This window comes from Sesamum indicum, linkage group LG3, assembly GCF_000512975.1.
Source record: "Sesamum indicum cultivar Zhongzhi No. 13 linkage group LG3, S_indicum_v1.0, whole genome shotgun sequence".
NCBI classification, from domain to species: Eukaryota; Viridiplantae; Streptophyta; class Magnoliopsida; order Lamiales; family Pedaliaceae; genus Sesamum; species Sesamum indicum.
Genome location: NC_026147.1, coordinates 9,735,497 through 9,757,244, shown reverse-complemented (window position 1 = coordinate 9,757,244; position 21,748 = coordinate 9,735,497). Strand labels below are relative to the sequence as shown.

At 37.7% G+C, this 21,748-nt stretch overlaps 6 protein-coding genes across 6 annotated transcripts in view; 3 read left to right on the top strand and 3 right to left on the bottom strand.

Annotated features, from left to right (window-relative positions):
- Nucleotides 179-3,368, bottom strand: LOC105157909 (uncharacterized protein At1g04910). Its single transcript, XM_011074432.2, has 6 exons — nt 3,128-3,368; nt 2,560-2,683; nt 2,343-2,413; nt 2,095-2,180; nt 1,157-1,736; nt 179-671 (listed from the first exon to the last, which is right to left on the bottom strand). Exons 1-6 carry the CDS (start codon nt 3,227-3,229, stop codon nt 393-395), a joined length of 1,242 nt encoding a protein of 413 aa, XP_011072734.1. The 5' UTR covers nt 3,230-3,368; the 3' UTR covers nt 179-392.
- LOC105157908 lies at nt 4,413-7,243 on the bottom strand. Its single transcript, XM_011074430.2, has 7 exons — nt 6,827-7,243; nt 6,642-6,704; nt 6,325-6,461; nt 6,156-6,193; nt 5,973-6,018; nt 5,294-5,458; nt 4,413-4,879 (listed from the first exon to the last, which is right to left on the bottom strand). The coding sequence occupies exons 1-7, from the start codon at nt 7,162-7,164 to the stop codon at nt 4,704-4,706; spliced, it is 963 nt and encodes a 320-aa protein (XP_011072732.1). The 5' UTR covers nt 7,165-7,243; the 3' UTR covers nt 4,413-4,703.
- Nucleotides 7,401-10,379, top strand: LOC105157907 (ribosome biogenesis protein NSA2 homolog). Its single transcript, XM_011074429.2, has 9 exons — nt 7,401-7,534; nt 7,633-7,752; nt 7,868-7,935; nt 8,880-8,988; nt 9,105-9,173; nt 9,363-9,420; nt 9,586-9,821; nt 9,911-9,962; nt 10,053-10,379. The coding sequence occupies exons 1-9, from the start codon at nt 7,532-7,534 to the stop codon at nt 10,118-10,120; spliced, it is 783 nt and encodes a 260-aa protein (XP_011072731.1). The 5' UTR covers nt 7,401-7,531; the 3' UTR covers nt 10,121-10,379.
- LOC105157906 (ATP synthase subunit epsilon, mitochondrial) lies at nt 10,936-12,894 on the top strand. The gene is made up of 2 exons (XM_011074428.2): nt 10,936-11,205; nt 12,633-12,894. The coding sequence occupies exons 1-2, from the start codon at nt 11,022-11,024 to the stop codon at nt 12,656-12,658; spliced, it is 210 nt and encodes a 69-aa protein (XP_011072730.1). The 5' UTR covers nt 10,936-11,021; the 3' UTR covers nt 12,659-12,894.
- On the top strand, nt 13,719-20,157 carry LOC105157905 (exocyst complex component EXO84B). Its single transcript, XM_011074426.2, has 7 exons — nt 13,719-14,262; nt 15,581-15,678; nt 16,178-17,228; nt 17,910-18,425; nt 18,689-18,877; nt 18,960-19,096; nt 19,762-20,157. Exons 1-7 carry the CDS (start codon nt 14,092-14,094, stop codon nt 19,922-19,924), a joined length of 2,325 nt encoding a protein of 774 aa, XP_011072728.1. The 5' UTR covers nt 13,719-14,091; the 3' UTR covers nt 19,925-20,157.
- Nucleotides 20,012-21,748, bottom strand: part of LOC105157904 (glutamate receptor 2.7) — a gene marked incomplete in the record, with an annotated part of 3,821 nt that continues 2,084 nt past the window's right edge. The window contains 3 exon segments of the mRNA XM_020692415.1: nt 20,012-20,953; nt 21,028-21,434; nt 21,524-21,748. Coding sequence (XP_020548074.1) covers nt 20,471-20,953; nt 21,028-21,434; nt 21,524-21,748 — 1,115 coding nt within the window.

Below are 21,748 nucleotides of genomic sequence, written 5' to 3'. Positions count from 1 at the left end.
TTTCTTTCCACAACCAGAAGGATATTGGAGAAAAACATTCTTAAACATTATATCTACATGCATATCTGAGTTCCATCAAAGATGCTATATCAGTGGTGATTTTGTTTGATGATGATGACCACAAGTATCCCAATCACTGGAAATTTGGTCCAAGATATTGCAGAACTAAGACAATGAGGAAACCAACACACTTCTTCAATGACCTATTAAACATGGATGTGACGTTGGTACAATGTTTTACAACACATTCAAAGACCTGCAATCATTACAATTATAGGAAATCTGCAGCCTAACAAAAACTTTTGGGCAAGACACTGAGAGATCATTTCAACTTAAAATCGAATGCAAAAACATTAATCACTTAGATATGGGAGACTTACCCTTTCCTTGAACTAGCAATAACATGAATATGCGAAGTGATTCTTTTTGGTAACATAATGTGACATAAACTCTTCAGAAGTGGCAGAAGAACCAGGAATAGTTGCAGGAACAAGCATCTGAGTCCGGCCAGAAGCTATTCTCTTTCCAGCAACATTAGCATAAAACAGGCCCGATATGGCCGGAACGAAGACATCACTCTCGGAGCAAATGTAGTAGTCAATTACCTTCTCAAATTCGGAAGTGTCAGAGTTTAGAAACTTATCTTTTTTCTCCATAGGCATTATAGACTCCTGCAACAGTTACCGGGAAATGAGTTGTTAAAGTGACAATAAACTCTCGGTATCAGCCTTTGGCAAACAAAATAAGGAAGATAATTGAAAAAGGTTTGACAAATTAAGAATGACAATAGCTATTTATATAGAGACATTCTGCATACAGATATAACTTAACTTTACTGTCAAAATGGATTCCTGCAATTAAAAGCTTCAGCAATAAGATGAATTTACGAACAAAGGAGTATCAAAGGCAAGAGTATATACAAACTAGATTGTATTTGGAAAGGAAGCACAGGAGATGCTAAAATTTGACTAATTCCATTAGGAGAACTAACACATTTCTGCTCTGAGGCGCCCCTGCTGCAAATATGAGCTTATGACAGGATGATGTAATGCAAATGAAGACATTTTTGACTGATGCTAGAAAACTAAAATAAGTTGTTTGATGAACTCTAGCAAAAACCCCACAATTTCAAGGATAGTAACAAGAAGAAATCTACCTTTGTATAAGTTTTTGGGAAGAAGTCCTTTAGAGCGTCGAGGCTGCTATGCCATTTTGTTTGGGTCACATACACTGTGGTGTCCTTTTCAAAGCCAATCTTCTTTAAAAAGAGAGCTATCTCTTGTGGGCCGTAACAACTCTTAGACGCAGAGCCACCATTTCCATGACAACCCTTTTTCTCCAATATATCAATCCTCAAGTCAACTGCCACAAACTGTCCATTTGATTTCCTACTGACGGTTTTTAGGCGATCAATCATGGAGTCAACCACTTCACGGACTTCGGTTTGAGGCTCCAGGGTTCCAAACATGGCCAAACATGCAATTGAGTCTGTACTGGTCTTTTCTTTATTCTTTTTCATGTTCACTGATGGGAAGTAAGTGACTAGTCTTATGTTTCCCTTGGTTCTGAAAACTGTTTCTATATTTTCTGCTATATATCCTTCAGTAACACGATTAGGAACCTTCACCACTGCAAGATTACGGGCTGAAATTTCAGTAGGCTGAGATCTAACAACTTTGACCACACCATCTAGGCTTGCTATGAATTTTTCAACATCATAGACATCTTTGAAGTTCCTGAAAGTTACAGATGAAGCGTACATCAATAATCACATCCAGGTATAGTAATACCAGCTGACATCTTGAAAGCATGTAATGAGACTAAACTCATTATAAGGACCATAGCTTAGCTAACGTCCAAGAAGACACCCAAGACATAGACAGTTTTAAGGAAAGTAGACGTGCCTCTTTCATTCATAAATGAACAACTGCCCGCTGAAAGTTACCTAAGGGAGCAGGTGAAGAAATAAATGAAAGAGAAGGACATACGCATCTTTTTTACATCTTTATTTTTCCTCTCTTCCCAGAGTATTAATGTTTTTGCCAGAAAAGGCTTTGGTATGTGCTACTTATTAGGGCTCAAGCCACATCTAACCTTTTGTCACCAGGTTGGCTTCCTCTAATGTCAGGGATTACAAGTGTTGCCCGTAGATATCTTGCAACTACTACTGCATCAGCAATCTGAATAAGATGATCAGCAGGGAATGATTAAATGTTAGAGATGAAAAACAGCAGCACTCTCTCACAAAATTCACAAAACACCCTATACTACTTGCAACTAGTTTGAGGATTTTCATTACTAATAATATAAGATGAAATGCTAGATGATATAAATGAAGCTACCTGAGAGACATGGTATTCTGGGCCATTGGTTAATGAGAAGGTGACGTACCCCTGCGATTCATCGGCCTCCTCTGTTAACAAAACAGCAAGAAAGAACACAGAAAGAAAAAAGATAAAGAAAAAGAAAAAGAAAAAAGACAATAGAATATCAGAATGGGAAGCACAACTGAAAAATATGAAATTATGATGTAAAATTTCAGAAATTCATTGGACTCACTCAAAACAGGCTTCTGCCAACATGGCTTCAAGGTCAAACCATCCTCCTTCCAAGGGCCATCAGCACCTTTTGCGACACTAGCAAGGGTATGCTCTGAAGCCTTTTTTGTGTCGTGAACGGTTGGCTATGTAAAGAGGAAACAAGAAAGAGAAAGATTTCAGTCCACAATTTCAAGATCCACAAGGGAGAAGTGACAATTAGCACATTCAAGTAGACATGATTCCCGAGGTCAGTCTCTACCACATAAAGAAAGCACAAACTCGATGATCTCAGAATCGCTAAAACAAAATGTTGAATTATAAAAATTGGTGCTCCAAGCTACGAATACACTACATGATATGCTACCGCCAAAGAATGCAGATCAGAAGATCATGAGAAGATGGATAAAGTGAAAAACAAGTAGTGGAGGCGAAAATCGAAATCAAATCCAGACACAGTAAATCACAAGTTGAAATCAAAGTAAAAAGTGAAATGTGGGGAGAAAATGAAGAAAATCAGAATGGTTGAGAAAAGAGAAAAGATAGTGGTGAAAGAGGGATATTGGAAGAAGAAAGAGTAAAAGAGATACGTGAGTAGAATCGAAGTGGTCGCGCTTAATCATGTCGCCGAGCATTAGGAACATGGTGAGAGTAAGTATGCCGGCGAGCACATGTCTAGGATCCACAGCCATTGCCTCAGATCTCAGCTTCGAAGGAACACTCGATCTATGTCTCTCTCTTCACTTCACCAATATATATGGGGAGAGATTTAGAGAGAGAAAAAGTGTGGAAGTAGTAAGTGAGCAGTAGCGCAGCAGCAGTAGAAGTAGTAGTGTGGCTTTTATGTGTTAAAAGCAATCTTGTTTTGTTACGTGTTCTTAGGTTTTACCAATTAATAATATAAATATCCTTCAATTTAAATTCATTCAATGTTCCTTAATCATAGATCAATCATCATCATATATTATTATATATATACCTATACACACACAGATACACCTCCGGTGAGTGTAAAGTTTTCACCGACAGTTTCCCAAAGAAAACGATTGCCCATCTCCCTCCACCCCACAACTCTTTTCTCTCTCTCTCTCTCCTCTCTACTGTTCCTTCACCTTTTTTCTACATACATACATACAAATCTAATTAACGCAAATATAGGCGTAATTTTAGCATTTCAATTTTATTATTATTATTTTACCATAAACAAATTTAGACTACCCCTAACTCCTAATCCCCTCCTCTCCCCTACCCACATCTTTTCAATCTTAATATTTATGCACCATATCTATAATTGTCTTTTTATTTTCATCTATCTATAGCAACTTATGAATTTGTTAGGTGCAATGTTGTTGATTTTTGGTAGTTGGTATGTGTGTATGTATGTTATCTTCTTTTTATTTTATTTTCTATTTCTATTGTGGGGATGGATGGTATTCCTTCATCCCACCAATGATATGCGCCCACGCACAATTATATTCTAATATATTGTTTCCTTCATTATTATGGAAAATTCACGATTTATGGTTGCATTACTTACCCATGCATGCATGCGCATCCATATTTTTATCATCTATGACACAATATGAATTTTTTTTTCATTATTATTATTATAATGTAATGTATTTTTTTTTAATAATGTAATGTTGTATCTATAAGCATGCATCACTACGACACATATCAATTTATGATTATATATATGTGTGTGTGTGTGTAGGAAACAGAATCATCCTACACACACAACCCATTACATTATAATGGATGCCATCTTCCCACTCAAGGGAAGCAGTGATCATCCACTTGTTGAAGCAAAAGCATGTCTGTCATTGTTACGGTAAGATCTGCGGGTGAGGAAGAACCCAAGAGGATATATATATATATATATATATATTGTTGTCCTTGTGGAATGGAACTCCTCTCCTCCCCCATCACCATATCGTGGTGTATATGCAGATATGAGATAATCAATCAGTTAGGTCCACACCACACCAGTGTCAGTGTGGGATGATAACTTCTAAGAGTAAGCCTACATCTCCATCTATCTAGACTATATATATGTCTCTGATGATGTAAACTTATGTTGTAAGCAAAATCTCTCCCCCAAACTTTACTAACACACATCATCTCCAATGTTAACAGTACTACACAAGCTTCTCAACCCATGTCTTTTCAGTTCTTCTTGCTCCAACCAAAATAGTCTTTAACCATTAACATCTCATTGAACAACTTCTTGGGTACTTGTTCCAATGCTTTACCCTCTTGCCATGCTTGTCCCACCACCACTCCTGGACCCAACTGCCTAACATATATAACAACTTGATCGTTGAACGGCCACGCATGTTTTGCTGAAATGAAAGCAGCACACAGCCAATTAGGATTGGAATAATCATATTATGAGATATTGATCATACAACTTGGTAAACAAGTTAGATATCCCAACAACAACCAGCTTATGGTGGACACAAGCTTAACAAGTACTTTGGTGTTATTGCGATGCTACTTGAAATGCAACTCATTCTTATTTCTTATTCAAGTCCACCATGTATTAAAGAATGTTTATAAATGGAAATTATCATTTATGGTTATTTAAAGACAAGTGTCACATAATTTTAGATGATCAAAGACATATTCATCCACAGTATAGGTGAAGACGGTAATTGCAATAAGCTGGAATTCGCACATGAACCCAAGAAACAACATGCATGCTTCAAAAAACTTAAATTAGCAAGTCACATGCTGCGCTTGTAAAGATGTTTCACCTGGTTTAGGGAATTCTTCGGGATATTCTGGAAGATTGAGTAGTCCATCTCCAAATTCATACGCAAAATCACAAGGCTGCTCTGTTGACATCACTTCATTCACTTGTGTGACACTAAAGTACAAAGGGGAAACGGAGTTCATGATTCGCAAAAGAGGATATCCCCCTGCATCACAATACAATAATAGTAATAAATCATCACATATAGACTAAACTATAGGAGTCAGACATCAAATATCAATCTTATCTGGTACTTCCAGAAAGCGAAAAAATTGAAAGGAAAAAAAAGGGGCAAGCAAACTCAATAAAATTAATAAGAATCAATGTGGTTGAGCTAGATCTAGGCAAACCCATCCTCATACAGGAACACTGTACTTAAAACTAATTAAAATAAAGTTATCTTCCTCTTAAATGTACATATCAAATTGCTTGCATCTAATATGTGGCAAGTGAACTGTACTACGATTATTGAGCACCAGCAGACGCCGCTTGAGAAGGTCACAAATAGTAGTGTCAGATAAAAACAATCTATACACAAAAGAGAATTCACTTCATAGTAAAAGGTATTCAGCATGTGTCACAATCTTCTATGATCTATAGAAAGATAACTGACTAATATCAGCATAAATTTCATGAATTTACTTTGTGCAAGAAATCTGGTCATTGATAAGTTAATGTACCAATAAGTCGTCCATAGGCTTTCCCATCCGTGCAGCAGAATATTGCCTGGAGAGAAAGCAACGGAAAACCCAAATTCAGCAGACGTTCTATCCCAAAGAAAAACGGACAAAGAATACATGTGGCAATGAAATTTGGTAAGCTCCAGCATATAGCTCAAAAGACAGCCAAAGCAGGGACTTGACCTTCTGGGAAGAATTGATCCAAGCAATTGGAAGCGACGCTGCACAATTATAAACCTTATAACATTTCTCGAAACATTACATTAAATTACAAAATGAAGCCCAAACTTTCAGGCTAAGAAGTAAGATGCAAAGCAATAATTCAATAGTTTGGCATATTAGACGAAATCACCTCCACTTGTTCGGCATTTCCACAACTCAAGTGAACCTGCAGAATCTCCATCAGACAGCAATCTTGATGCCCTTTTCTTGGTTAACTTGGGATCGTCATATCTTGTTCCAGCTACCTCCCAAGCTCTTGATATAAGTCTACAACGTTTAATTCTATCAAAATTAAATGAACCAAAGAAGCCAATGCTGGACAAAAGATAGCATTTTGCATGATGGTTAAGCAAAATTTCCTGAAATCAAACACCATAAAATGATAATAATTTCCAGTATGACTCATTCGACTCAAAATGAGCAAAGATTAGAAGCCAACAAACGAACCTGGGGTTTAGCAGGGATAGAAGGTGATGCCGCCTTTCCTCCGGGATGTCTTCAATTTTTTTCCTGATGGCACAACATAGAACCATGAAATATGCTCCAACTACCAAATCTTTTTCCTGATGGCACAATATAGCTTTTAAAAACTACTAATACACTTCAAAGAATCAACTCTTATCAACACCAACCAAAGATAAGAAGCGGGATTATATGAGTTAGGGTCCAACGGAATGAGCTCTTTCGGAGGATCAAGAAAAGTCACAACATCTTGCTCGTCTAAGTAATACTTTTTCCCACTTTCCGCCACTTCGTATGACTCCCATTCCAACGCTGCTTTGGCATTTGCTCGAGCTCTTAATTTGCATGTCTTGGCGACATCTATTCTTGTATGCACCAACCTCCAATTGCGTTTAGAGTCAGATCGATACCGAAGAACCAGAGGGGAATAATACTGGAACGGCGGCGGTAGGCGGTGCGCCGCAGTCGCTCCGCCGTGGCAGGCGCAGCTGATAGTACTTGCTCGCATTCTCTTGTTGCTCTCTCAGACAGATGATTTGAACTCAGTGTCGAGCTTCTGTTCAGAAATTTGGTCATCAGTTTGTGGAACATTTTTCAAACGGGCTTCATGTTATACTTTTGACTTCGTTCATTTGTGGGCTTTGGCCCATTAATTCTCAAACATGGTAGATAATGGGCTAAACTAGCCCGTCAGTGAAAACAGCCCAATAGCCTGTCCGGGTCGAGTTGGAACCAAACCCTATTTATTAAAACCGTTTCCTACGTCTCTCAACTCTCTCTCTCAAAACCTCTCAGCTTCGCTGCTAGGTTTTCAACTTTAGCTCAATTCTCTCCGCCAAAAAAGAAAAGCACCGAAATTCCATACTGGACCGACGATGGTATGTTTCTGAATTATCATGTTTCCATTCTCCGGAAAAGTTCTTTGAATTCCGATCTATTTGTTTAATTGTTTGCGATTTTTAATTGAAATTGACAGCCGCAAGGAGATTACATAGAGCTGCACAGGAAGAGGCATGGCTACCGCCATGACCACTTCGAGCGCAAGCGGAAGAAGGAGGCGCGTGAAGTTCACAAGCGCTCTCAAATTGCTCAAAAGGTTAACTCTCTGTTTTATTTTTATTTTATTTTTTATAAATTCAACTTCAATTTCGTTTTATTTTTGTATTCGTGGATAACGTGTGAAATTTATGGTTGTTTGATTGGATGGACAGGCCTTGGGTATTAAGGGTAAGATGTTTGCTAAGAAGCGATATGCTGAGAAGGCACTAATGAAGAAAACGTAAGCTTCTGTATCATTTTTACTTTTGTTTAACTAACCTTTTTTAACCTTCTATTTTGCCACTTTCTTTGGTTCGGTATAGTGTGTTTCATTATTGTGATATAATAAAGTGAAAGAATTAGTTGTGCCGTGTGGATGGCATTTGTATGTGATTGAAAAAAATGCAAAGCAGCATTTCTAGTATGTATATTTGCTTGCGCTTAATGCATTGTGTTCCTAGGAGTTAGCTGCTATAATCGGGCTCATTAATAGTCCCTCTTTTTAGAAAATGTTCAGGGGTTGGAATGTGTAATGAAAGTGATGGCAGAGCTCCTGAATCCTGTAAAGCAGCTTCATTAGTTAGTATCCTTGTAGGAATAACTATTAATGGGAATTATCTCAGTTTCACTATTAGTGGTAATGTAGCACATGGTTTGCTTAGTTTAGGTTTAAGGATTGGATAGTTTTGTAACCGCCTTTTCAGGTTTGGACTTGAGCTTTGGATCGGTTTTGTCTGGAGTAGGACTTATTAATAATGGTGTGCTTGCTGCTTTCTTCTTCTCTTTGTTACATGAATTTATTGTTTTTCTGCTTAATGCGAGCTTTGAAATGGGTGGGTCTTGGCTGAATGAGACCCTTGAGAAATATGGTTCAAACTTCAATATCTTCATCCTTTAGGATGGAGAACTTGAGTTGAGTTGGAGACCTTAAGATCACGTAAATTGTTGTTCAACTCTGTATTTAGTTATAGAAAAGGTTTAATGTTGAAAATTTAGTTCCTACTACATTTAATTTCTTAGAGCTGCTCAAGATGATCGTCAAGTCTAAATTTTCTTACTATGCATGTTTGTCGGGTCTACTGCCTAGAATTACTAAACTCTCTGAGGTCATCCTTGAGATTAGACCTGCATTGTATAGTTATAGTAATTTTGATATGTGTGCTCACATTTCTTATATGTTCACAGATTGGCTATGCACGAGGAGTCATCAAGCAGGCGCAAGGTTGATGATGATGTCCATGAAGGAGCTCTCCCTGCATATCTTCTTGATCGTGATGAGACAACAAGAGCGAAGGTATTCTTGTATTCCTTGGTTCCTTGATTTCTTGTTTCCTTTAATGAAAACATAGTCTGTTTGAAAAATGCATCAGTTTTGAAATACTGCTGAAAGTAACCTCATGCCATCTTCAGGTGCTCAGTAACACTATAAAGCAAAAGAGGAAAGAGAAAGCAGGGAAATGGGAGGTTCCCCTACCAAAGGTAAAGCCATCCAGCTATTTCCTTCTTAATTCTTTATACGTAACACAGCGCAATATTATCTTGAGTCAATTGCATTATGCAAGAATGATATATCTGATTGGTTGCTTGCTTTGAAATAAGATGTACTTAATTGAGAAGTCTTCCTATATTTAAATCAAGCAATAATTAGATTGTTTGTTGATTTTGTAGGTCAGACCTGTTGCTGAAGATGAGATGTTCAGGGTGATCAGATCCGGTAAACGGAAAAGTAAGTATCCATTTGACATGGTATTTTCTTTGTTCTGCTATATGTGATCTCAACCTGAGGATTATGTGCTTAAAGAATTTTTCTTAGTGTACACAAACTTTCAGGACCTGATGATAATTGTGCTCTTGGTGATTGCCTGATCTGTATTTGGTTGAAACTTTGCAGCTAAGCAGTGGAAGAGGATGATCACCAAGGCCACCTTTGTAGGACCAAGTTTTACAAGGAAACCTCCCAAATATGAGCGTTTCATCCGCCCAAGTGGCTTACGTTTTACAAAAGCCCATGTGACCCACCCTGAGCTTAAATGTACATTCAATTTAGAGATCATTGGTGTTAAGAAGAACCCCAATGGGCCTATGTATACATCCCTTGGTGTTATGACCAAGGGAACCATAATCGAGGTGCCCTCAGCTTGAAACTCTAGTTGTGCTTGATTCACATATAATTTTATATGCTCGTCATCTGTGTTTACCTTTTTTGTGTCTCTCAGGTGAATGTTAGCGAACTTGGTCTGGTAACCCCTGCTGGAAAAGTTGTGTGGGGTATGTTTATACTTTTGGCTTAAATAATGTAATGGGCATGAATTGTTCACCTGTTACTGTAGCTGACTGTTTGATGGATGGTGAATGCAGGGAAGTATGCACAAGTCACAAATAATCCTGAAAATGATGGTTGCATCAATGCTGTTTTGCTTGTCTAGATGGACTGACTTTGCTTGTTTGTCATAGGTGTTTCGGGACTACTAGTTACATTAAGGTTGCTTTCTGGGCTAACGTTATTGTAATGCACCACTACTTTAAACCAACTCTCATTTGTCTCCGAGAGATGTTAGAAAATTTTGATTCTCGTAGGAGTTGTATTATTGTTTCAGTAGTTCATTTGTTTGCTCTTATTGTTTGTCTGCTGTACTTTTAAAAATTTTAGTATACAAGTGGTTTGACTGAATTCAGTTTATGGCATAGCAAGTGCTCGTTATACTATGGAGCATCAATAGATTTGCGGGGCTGCGACTTCCCTACCAAAATATGTTCTTAATCAACATGATATGTGGAGATTCGGATAGCAGTTTGTGTTATACTCCTATTAATTAAAATGAAGTAATGTTCATTAGGAGCATAAATCAGAAAAAATAAAAGAGAAGAATATGAAATGAAATATTTTGGGTGCCTCAAAAAAGGATATATCCTGCCTGAATCTGATAAATACAAAAGATGGAACCCTATGGTAAATATGTCATATCTAGTTTGTTTATTTATAAAATTGTAGTTCTTTTGGAAGGAATTTGCAAAAAGGAATTGTTAACTGTTTTCAAGAGTTAAATCCTGTATTCCATTTATTTTATAGTAAAATTTTTGGGAAATTTAAATCATCTTCTCCTATTGGATTTAAAAGACTTGTGGAACCAAAAAGTAGCCTACATTCATTGGTCTACAAGATATAACCCACACACCGACCCAGTAACAGAAGCCCAGTAACCGAAGCCCAAAAGGGGCTATATTAGAAAAGCCCTGATCAATTCCGACTCACACGAACAAACACTTTTGAGGTTGGGAAGCTAGTGAGTGAGAGAGAGAGCAAAACAAATCGAAAAGGAAGAGGAAATGGCGTCGAACGCTGCGGTCCCATTCTGGAGAGCTGCGGGGATGACCTACATAACGTACACGAATCTCTGCGCCAACTTGGTGAGGCAGTGTTTGAAGGAGCCCTACAAATCCGAAGCTTTGAACCGTGAGAAGGTCCACTACTCCGTTTCTCGATGGGTCGACGGCAAACCCGAGAAACAAAGTAATTTGGTTTTATCTCTCCTTTTCTTTTTTTGGTTTTCTTAGATCTGTATATTTATTCTCATTTTTTATGGTTATTGGAACATTGGGTGACAGGTTCTATTCTAATACGAATCTACTTTGTTTTATGATTATTGATTATATTTGTGATTACGTTGCGCCTTTCTTTGGATTAATCGAGTTATTTGTTCTGTCGTTGATTTTTGTAGTTTCGATTGAAATGTTTGATGTAAATGGAAAATTTTGGCATGTCTTTAATACTTTTAGTCTCTTATCAGACTGAAAAGAAGTCAGAATCTCTGATTATGATGTTTCGTTGGCTTGTAATAGGAGTTCTCTGATCAGAAAAGCTTGCAGCTAGAGTTGGCTTCGTTTTATGTGGATTCAGTTTGAAGTTGGGTTTTAGTTTCCACCAAATGTTTGTCTAGTTTCTATAAATGTTTTACTGCAAACTTTAATTCGTATTTTGTAGAAATTCTGTGAAATAGTTGGCCTTGGTTTCAACGGGAATTGGGACTTTCTGTTTATTAGAAACTGGTGATGGTATCTCTTGGTCATAAGTGGATAAATATGTATCCTGTGTGATCCTTGCATTCGCCCAATTTAGTTTCTTGGTATAGGAAAAGTATTGAGGAAATCAAATTCTTGATGGAATTGAATTGAGTTTAACTTAATTGCTCTTAACTTGTTTTCAATGGCAAATAAATTGTAACTGGAGCTGGAGCTTAGACTTATCTTGATTGTCCTTAATTGCCAATGATTATTGATGCTGAGAGACACGACACCCTTCGCCCCAGTTAATACCGGCTACACCTTTTTTATCCTGCATTTCATCTTGTAAACACTGATTATGATTGTGGTTGATCAGATGACAATATTGCACACCTACTGTTAGTGTATATCTATTCCTTTTTGGTAGAGTTGCAGTTTACTTGAATTTGTTTAGTCTAATCTTGCACTTGAAGTTAAGTTGCATATAAGAATGGTTTAGACAAGCTACTTTGTTTTAGAAAAATTCAAAGAACTCCTTGGATGATGTGGAAGCTATGGGCCCCCAGATCCTATGACATGTGGTATGAGCACCACGGGGATGTTAGATGATATTACTATCAGATCAAAGACCTGTGTGAGCCAGCTTCTAGACATTGTGTATAATATTCTGAGCTAAGTTCTAACTATCTGAGTTCACTGCATCATGACATCAGCTTGAAACTTTTGTTTTGATCATGATGTTGGTCAGTGGTTTAGAGTAATCTTCTCCAGATCCATTATTCCTTGTATTTTATTAAGGTTTTTGTTCTCATATGTTGTTTTTTAATTTAATATGTCTTACAGAAAGTCACCCTCTGCCACCCCTTCAATGTTTACATTGATAAAAAGATGCCTGCTTCATTCTGATGAAACTTGTTTGCTTCTTTGTTTCTTCAGCCCTCCGCTCTGATATTCCTGAATGAGGCCGGACATTGGCAAACAAGCGTTGGTTAAAGGTTTTTCCAGCTGAAGATCTTTTTCATCTTTGTGTCTTTGCTTCAAACTGTTGTGGGTCTGTAATTCCCCGAAAAATTTGACACTGTTTTTTGTTTGGACAAAATGTACTGGTAATAATGTGAATGCTTGATTTTTGTTTATTTTACATACGGTATTGCATATGGTTTGGAGGAATAATTATTTGGACAAGAGTTACCCAAAAGTTTATATTTTAGTTGTAGAGATTTGCTTAAAAGAGTGAGTGTATTTGTACATATTTTGGTGGCGAGATAAGCATCCAACTTGGTGAAGGTAGGCAAAAAGAGCAGTCTATTATTCCTCAATTATTAGGGAGCGTGATGGCTGCTTATATATTCCAGGTTCATGTTGTGTTGGGGTATGACTTGAGACATTTTGCTTCAGGGATGTTGTCTTTGCTTAAACTCTGGGATTTTGATGCATAAAGGTGAGGTGAATATTGCTCTTAACATATATATTATGCGAATGCGAAATTAAAAAAGAGTTGTTGAGGACATAGCAGCAAGCAAGAACAGACCTTGTAATGCAATAATAATATGAAAATAATATTAATCATCCATCCAATCTTGGGGGGTATTTGAAATTACAAAAATGTGGGTGGATAAATTTGTTGCATTCAAATATCCAATATTTACATTACGTCTTCAGTAGTAGTACTGATGGTGCCTCAAATACCAAATTAATTAGTAATTACACTGTACTGTAATATGTTACACTCGCTATTCATTCTATTGTTTCATATATTATCACATTATTATTAATATTATTAAGGAAAAAGAAAGAAAAATACTATCACTATTTATTTAGCAAGGGAATTGGGATGATGATGATGAAGCTAGCTATTTATTATTATTATTTCCACATCACAAAACAAGAAGATAAAATAGTAATCAAAATTGTGTTTGATAATAATAGAATAGAATAGGCCAATAATGATAATAGCAAAAAAAAAATAAAAAATATTTATTTGTCTAAAGAAAGAAGAAGAAGAAGAATAAATAAAAAGAGGAAAGAAATTATTAGGAGGTGGAGTTGTTGTTTTTGACAGCTCAACCAACAAACTCACTCCATTTCTTTTCTGTTTCCTCACCCAAACCCAAACATTCCGCCAACCAAAACCAACTCAACAAAAAACCCCTTCCCCTTCTCCTTCCCCTTCTCCGGCTTTCTTCAATGCCCAATTCCGTCCCCGCCCTTCAATCCCTATCCCCACAACACACTCTAACCATATTTTAGATTTCAACCTGAAACCAAATCCGGATATTACCCTAAATTCACGCACCTCTCGGATCTGGATCCCCCAATTCCACCTTCTCCCTTTTTTCTTAACTTAGTTAATCCCATTCCTTTTCCCTACTTTCCTTCCTAAACCCATCTGCTTATGGCTTCCGCCAAATCCTCTCGGTCAAGACCACCCCACTCCGGAGCTTCAGCCAAGGCTAATGTCAAAGATGCAGGGGCGAAATTCGAGGAAAATCTCAACGTTTTCAAGTCCGATAACTTCGATGCCGATGCTTTTGTGCACTCCAAGTGTCACTCCCTTAATGAAAAGGTTCACACTCTTGTACCTTGTGCTTAATTTTTCTTGTTATTTTCATAGTCTGATGGAACACCTTTTTTGGCTCTCCAATTTGGTTGCTTGCTAAAATAATCATTATACAAAACTGTCTTTAAATTTTTAGGTCAAGGATTAAGGAACAACCTCTTCTTATTTATGTAGAAATGCGACGACAGGATAGTAACTTGTTTTCAATTCCTTGGTAATGACTAAGGAAATGCCATTGCTGGATAATAACTTGTTTCAAATTCCTTGTGTTATGATTAGTGTAAGTTTTCTGAGTTACTCTTTCTTTTTCATTCACCCGAAGTTCAGCTGTAATAACGTATTGAAGTTGGTTTTACGGAAAGCAAAAACTCATCTTGCTTTTTCTTTTTTTTCGGAAAGGGGATGTGAAATTTTCTTTACCTACCGAATAATCGAATTCATATATATCTCTGCATACGCCCATATCGTTGGTGTGTGTATTACTGAGGACCTCATTTTGGCTGAAGAAAAAAGAAGGGCAAGGGAAGAAGTCTTGACAACCTGTGTACTGATTGCTATCTATATCCCAACTACCTTATACCCACTTGACTTATATTGAAACGTGACCATCCTTATCACACTAGTTTCTAGAAAGACTTAAGTACTTTACAGCAAATGAGGGCGCTACCTTTTCTATCCTATCTGAACTAGGAGCTAGCTGTTAGAGTTCGCAGCTCTGAGTTCTAAGCTAGTAGTACCGTTTGAGTTATTGAGCTATTGAGTGCTCACTGCCTCCCAAGCACCCATCTCTGATGTGCGCATTCCATCTCTAGTGTGCCATCAAACATTAACTTCATCTTCAGCTCAGTGTGGATTCTCTTACACTCAGTTCAAAATCAATGTTTCTGAAATAAATACACTAAGTTTGTTTTCATTTTGAAGTTATCTCCGAAACGAGTCAAAACATACCCAATGTTTGTCATCATTCAGAAACACCTTATCTAGGTGCTTTAAACTGTTTTAGCATAAATACATACATATATATATACACATACATGATACATATACATAAATATATATAAAAAAGACATGATTTGACAATAAATAGTAATTTTTGTTTCCCAAAATACAACATTAAACATTTGACAATAAATAGTAATTTTTGTTTCCCAAAATACAACATTAAACATACAATACTTATTTTAAATTATCTCGAAAAAAAAATCCAAATGTACATACTATCTCTAATACACACTTATTTATCTTTGTTTTTCTCTCTCTATCTCCACAAAACACTCATAAAACGAATCCAAACATTATGATAGTATTTGAACATGTTTTGCAGGAAATAAGACATTTATGCTCGTATCTCGTCGATCTGAAGAGAGCTTCTGCTGAAGAAATGCGCAGGAGCGTATATGCTAATTACAAAGCTTTTATACGGTGAGGTCTTTGTTTTGATGCCATGGATCACTGTAACAATTTCTCTTCTCTGTGTTTTCTTCCACATTTATATACAAATGCTATACTATAGAGTGGTTGGAATGTAGCAAGCCATTTGGACAGAGGCATAAGATATCAAAATACCTCTTGTATGTTCTGATTCATCAGAAAAAACAAAGTACTACTATACTTGAATCTTGAAATCTTGGCATCATTACGATAAAAATTAGACAGCTGGCAACCAAGCACTGGATTATTTGGTCACAGCTGTAGTGTGCTTATGGAAATCAGATAGCAGTGAGCTCCCTCCTGGGACTAGGAAAATATACAAGAAGTCATGAATATCCGTCCATTATAATGAGATTACCTTGTTCTCATTTTATTTTGAGCATGTCCAGCATTTTTTGCTGCAAGGTGGATTTATTTAATAAATTTCTTCTGTTACTTAGTTAAGATATCTAAATTTAATAGTTATTTTATTTCCTAATAACTTTTGCAGTACATCCAAAGAGATATCAGATTTAGAAGGTGAACTTTCATCCATGAGAAACTTGTTATCAACTCAGGCAACCCTGGTTCATAATTTGGCTGAGGGAGTTCATATTGACTCTTTGTCTGATACTCCTGACGGTTCTGCTACAACCGGTACATTGAACAATGAAGTGCAAGAACCTTCGGACGTGGAAAAATGGTGTACAGAGTTTCCTGATTGCCTTGATGTATTGTTGGCTGAAAGGAGAATAGATGAAGCTTTAGCCAGCCTTGATGAAGGAGAACGTGTTGTGTCTGAAGCAAAAGAAAAGAAAACACTGGCTCCTGCCATGCTTTTGTCACTTCAGACTACTATAACAGAACGCAGGCAAAGATTAGCTGATCAGCTTGCTGAAGCTGCCTGCCAACCTTCCACAAGGGGTGCTGAGCTTCGAGCAGCAATCTCAGCTCTCAAAAAACTAGGCGATGGTCCTCGTGCTCATAGTTTACTCCTTAATGCACACTATCAGAGGTATCAGTATAACATGCAAAGCCTACGTCCATCAAGCACCTCTTATGGAGGAGCATATACAGCAGCACTTTCACAGCTTGTGTTCTCCGCCATTGCTCAAGCTGCCAGTGATTCCTTGGCTATTTTTGGCAAGGAAACAGCTTATACATCTGAGCTTGTGATGTGGGCAACAAAGCAGACTGAGGCATTTGCGATTCTTGTCAAAAGACATGCATTAGCTTCATCTGCTGCTGCTGGGGGTTTGAGATCTGCAGCGGAATGTGTTCAAATAGCTTTAGGGCATTGTTCATTACTGGAGGGGCGTGGTCTTGCTCTTTGTCCTGTGCTTTTGAAGCTCTTCAGGCCTAGTGTTGAGCAAGCTCTGGATGCTAATTTGAAGCGGATTGAAGAAAGTACAGCTGCATTGGCTGCTGCAGATGATTGGGAGCTCTCATGTCCTCCAAGCGCTGGGCGCCTGTCTGGGAGGACAAGTGCAGCTGCGAGTGGGATGATGGCATATCAGCACAAGCTCTCAAGTAGTGCTCATCGATTCAATACTATGGTCCAGGTAACATTATTCCATTTCAAGTGCAGGCGTGAAACGATGAATATCATTTCTCCAACAGATCTTATACAAAATTTGCTTCGCATGCTTGAGTAAATATAAATATCATGCCGTTGAGTTTGCCCCGAGATATGCATCGTCCTCAAAAACACTTACATGGGCACCAATGGAATTCCCTAAAAAGTAGACCTTTCTTATATTTCGACAAGTTTTTGTGGGTATGGTGCATGAATGAGCATCAATTATAGAATCTAATGGAGACATCCACGGTATACTAGACATATGAGGCTTACATTTTTTATTCTTTTAGACATGAACAGAACTGAAATCAAGACTAAAATGGATGGTGCTGGTCATTGGAGAAATTTTCAGTAATTCATTAATATAATTATAGGATTATAGACACACTGTAAGTATATTTAGTTGATTCTGGATTTATTAAGTCCATAAACTTAATCATTTTTTTTAGCCTGATTTTAAGGATGACGTTGGTTGTCATAACCTTGCCTTTATCCCCTTTCTGCTTCTAAAACTGTCTTAGGGAATTGGATGCTTAAAGATTGTTTCTGATGCACTTGTATATTTGCCAACAATATTCTAAATTCGTTCTCTTGCTGGCTTTATTTTGTGCATGTGGTGTAAAGCTTGAAGCTGATTATGCCGCTTTTCCGATTGCCTCTGCAGGATTTTTTCGAAGATGTTGGACCCCTCTTAAGCATGCAGTTGGGAAGTAAAACATTGGATGGATTGTTCCAGGTGTTCAATTCCTATGTAAATATGCTCATAAAAGCATTACCTGGCTCCATGGAAGAAGATGCCAGTTTTGAAGGTTCTGGAAATAAAATTGTTCGAATGGCCGAAACTGAAGCGCAACAGATTGCATTGCTTGCCAATGCATCCTTACTAGCTGATGAGCTATTGCCACGTGCAGCCATGAAGCTCTCCCCATTAAATCAGGCTAATTACAAGGATGATTCTCGTAGAAGGCCCATGGACCGCCAAAATCGTAATCCTGAGCAAAGGGAATGGAAGAGACGCCTGCTTAATTCTGTTGATAGATTGAAAGATAGTTTCTGCCGCCAACATGCTCTAGATCTTATTTTTACAGAAGAAGGTGATAGTTATCTAACTGCAGATATGTATATAAACATGGATGGGAATACAGATGAAATAGAGTGGTTCCCTTCTCCCATATTCCAGGTATCCTTTCCCATTTCAAGTTAATCAGTTGGCTTCCTTATCTTGATCAACTGTTAGCATATCTTACAACTATGATGTTAATATTATGTCGATGCAATTTTTGGTATTTTCTCCATTCCGTCTCTATTCTTTTGTTAGCGATATGGCGTACCATCTACTAACCTTCATCAATTTTGAACATTGCGAGAGCCACGTATTCATCTACTATTGCAATCCTATATTGATTTTATGTATAACTATGCTATTCTTTTACACTTTTTCAGGAACTTTATGCAAAACTTAATAGAATGGCTGGCATTGCGGCAGATATGTTTGTAGGCCGGGAAAGATTTGCTACGTTATTATTAATGAGGCTCACAGAAACTGTCATTTTATGGCTTTCAGAAGACCAAACATTTTGGGATGATATTGAAGAAGGACCTAGGCCTTTAGGTCCTCTTGGTCTGCAGCAGGTTGGGAAAAGTGATATCCATATTATAATCTCTTCGATTCTCAATGCTATAACTATATATTTACATGCTGATTTGGTTGCAGTTCTATCTGGATATGAAATTTGTCATGTGCTTTGCTTCGCAAGGCCGCTACTTGTCCAGAAACTTGCATCGTGTGGTCTATGATATTATATCTAAAGCGATGGCTGCATTTTCTACAACAGGCATGGATCCGGATAGGTAATATCTTCTTGTACGCTTGGCTTGGTTGCTTTGCATTTATTTCTATTTCTGTCATTGCTCTTCAGATCTCCATTTGTGCTTTCACGTGTTCACAGACCTGGTTTTAAGCTTTCAAACTATGCTTTTTGTTCACAATTTGTTGGGTCAGCACACGTGCAGTTTTTAAGTGGACAAGTTACAAAAAGTCATGGATGGAGATGATGGATACCATCAAAGCCACATTAGGAATCTCCTGAGGAAACATAATGAGATATGTAAGGCATATGATGACAATTTGTGGAAATATCATAGCACTATTATGCTTGATTCTTATTGAAACAAGAACACTTGTCGAGGATGCCTCTGCGGAATTGTCCAATGATGATTGTTCTACTACTTTGACGAGAGAAATAGTCACTGAGTAGTGCCTTGGCCTTTTAGTTCATGGATTTTGTAAGTTTCTGAGCAATTATGGCTGGCTGTGATAGACCATAAAGTGTTCAGGTGGGAGGTAATATTCATGATAAAAATGGAAGGTGCTAAAACTTGATCTAGTTTTTATGTTGGGGCTGGCATTTAAATCAGAAAATGCTAAAAGTGCATGTAGTTGAACATAATGGGATTCCTCTGTTTTCTCATCTATACTTTGGTTGCTTAAACATGACTGTTCTTGATGCTTGCAGTGTACTTCCTGAAGATGATTGGTTCAATGAAATTTGTCAAGATGCAATAGAGAAGCTCAGTGGAAAACCGAAGATTGCTAATGGGGAACGGGACCTCAACAGCCCAACTGCTTCTGTTTCAGCACAATCAATTTCATCCGTTAGATCTCACGGAAGTTCCTGATTCATAATTCTAGCGAATTTGTAAATTAGACTGCATACTTTGTACCTAATGGATTACCTGCCACCTTGTATTCAAAGTAAGATTCAATTTTTTTTTTTTTTCTCTTTTTTCTCTATCCCCATAGAAGAAGTTTTAGCTCTGTATTTGATTTCTTGGAAGGCTAGAAATTCTTTCTGTTCTCCGGTTGGGGGAGCATGTTGAGTGTGTATATGTGGATGACATGTTTTAGTGCAGATTAACTAGAATTTGCCTGTTCTTTGTCTTATAATATCTAGAAGTTACTTGTTTGATAATCCTGCGGAAGGTATTGCCTATGTATGTAAATCAACATACAGCAACTTTCTTATTGAACTTTGGGATGAATGTTTTACAATGAAATAAGCTAAGTCAAACACCAAGGACGTGTATGATACCTAATGTATGTTCGCTAATGAGTTTATTTGTTATGTTGCTAAACTATATATATAGCTTAAGTTGGTGAATGCACAGTTGAAAGCGATACAATCATTCCTATACAAGGAAACGAGAGATTGATGTGTTTTTCAGTTAGCTTGCTGTGGCATGATGGATAGGCGTTCCTGGTTCTGTTATGGAGAACCCTTCATCTTGGGAAAACACCTCTTCATGTTGATATGAAATGCTGATTGCTGGACTTTGTGCGGCGGGTATTCCTCTCGGAGTTCTTGATGCCTTCGATGATAATATATCCTTTTCCTCATCAAAAACTCTAGCAAGTGCATAGATCTTTTGCTTGATCGAAGCATCGGAGGCCAATAAAACCCGATTCTCATAAAAGAAAATGGACAAGAATATGGCTAGAGCCGAAGATGATGATAGCAAAGAAATTAAAAAAAGGCCCTTGAAACTGTCGAGCGTGAGGCTCTTAGAGGTCTTCCCAGTTGCATCACTATCGCGGCACCCTTCTTCTCCAAGCCATTTGTTTGAAATTCTCATCAAGTTTCCCCCCTCTCTAAAATCTAAAATTGCTCTGGAAACATCAGGGACTAGGGGTGACCCCCTTCGGAATGCCTGAGATATTTTTGTGGCAAAGAATGAGTTTTTGTAAGGCAGGAGAAATAATGCATGCTAAATAAGTGACTTACAAATCCGAAACCAGCTGTCTTATTGGTAGGACCAACCATGGTGTACTTGTGGCTGTACTTGTCAAGAAAGAGCCTGAGATACGGGAGTTCATCAACAATTGCAGCTACACCTCCATTTCTGCTGCCTCTGGAAAGAGCATCATCATAATCTTCTAATGTGCTATAACTTCTTAACTTGGAGTCCTCGAAATTCATACTCTGCAAGAATCCTCTAACATATGATCCAACCTGGTATCCAACAAAATCTCCATTTTTACTCAGATCACGGAGATCAGTGATTGTGGGATGTAGCTGCTGTATTGTTAACATCGATGTCAAGTTTGCCGTGTAACTTGATGTCAGGACGAGCACCACACAAAACCATACAATCACCACGAATCTTGTCAGGTTGCTAATCACTTTCTCCTCTGTCGTAAGTTCATTTCACGCAACTAACGATTAGTTAACCGTTGGAAAGAATAAAGTTTGCTAAAGAATGTCAGAATAGAGGACTCACTATGAGCAAAAACAATTGTTGAGAAAGAGAACCAGAAAATCATTCCAACTTGCTGGAGCAGTGGACCTCGGAATTCTTTGTTGACGCGATGCTCAAGAACCCAAACCACGAATCCAGTGAAGACGAAAAATGTTCCAATAGTTAACCAGAGGTCCGTTGTCAGAGGTTTCATGAATATCCAAGCATTTTTCCTCTCATTATCCTTGATTGGCACAACGGCTGAAA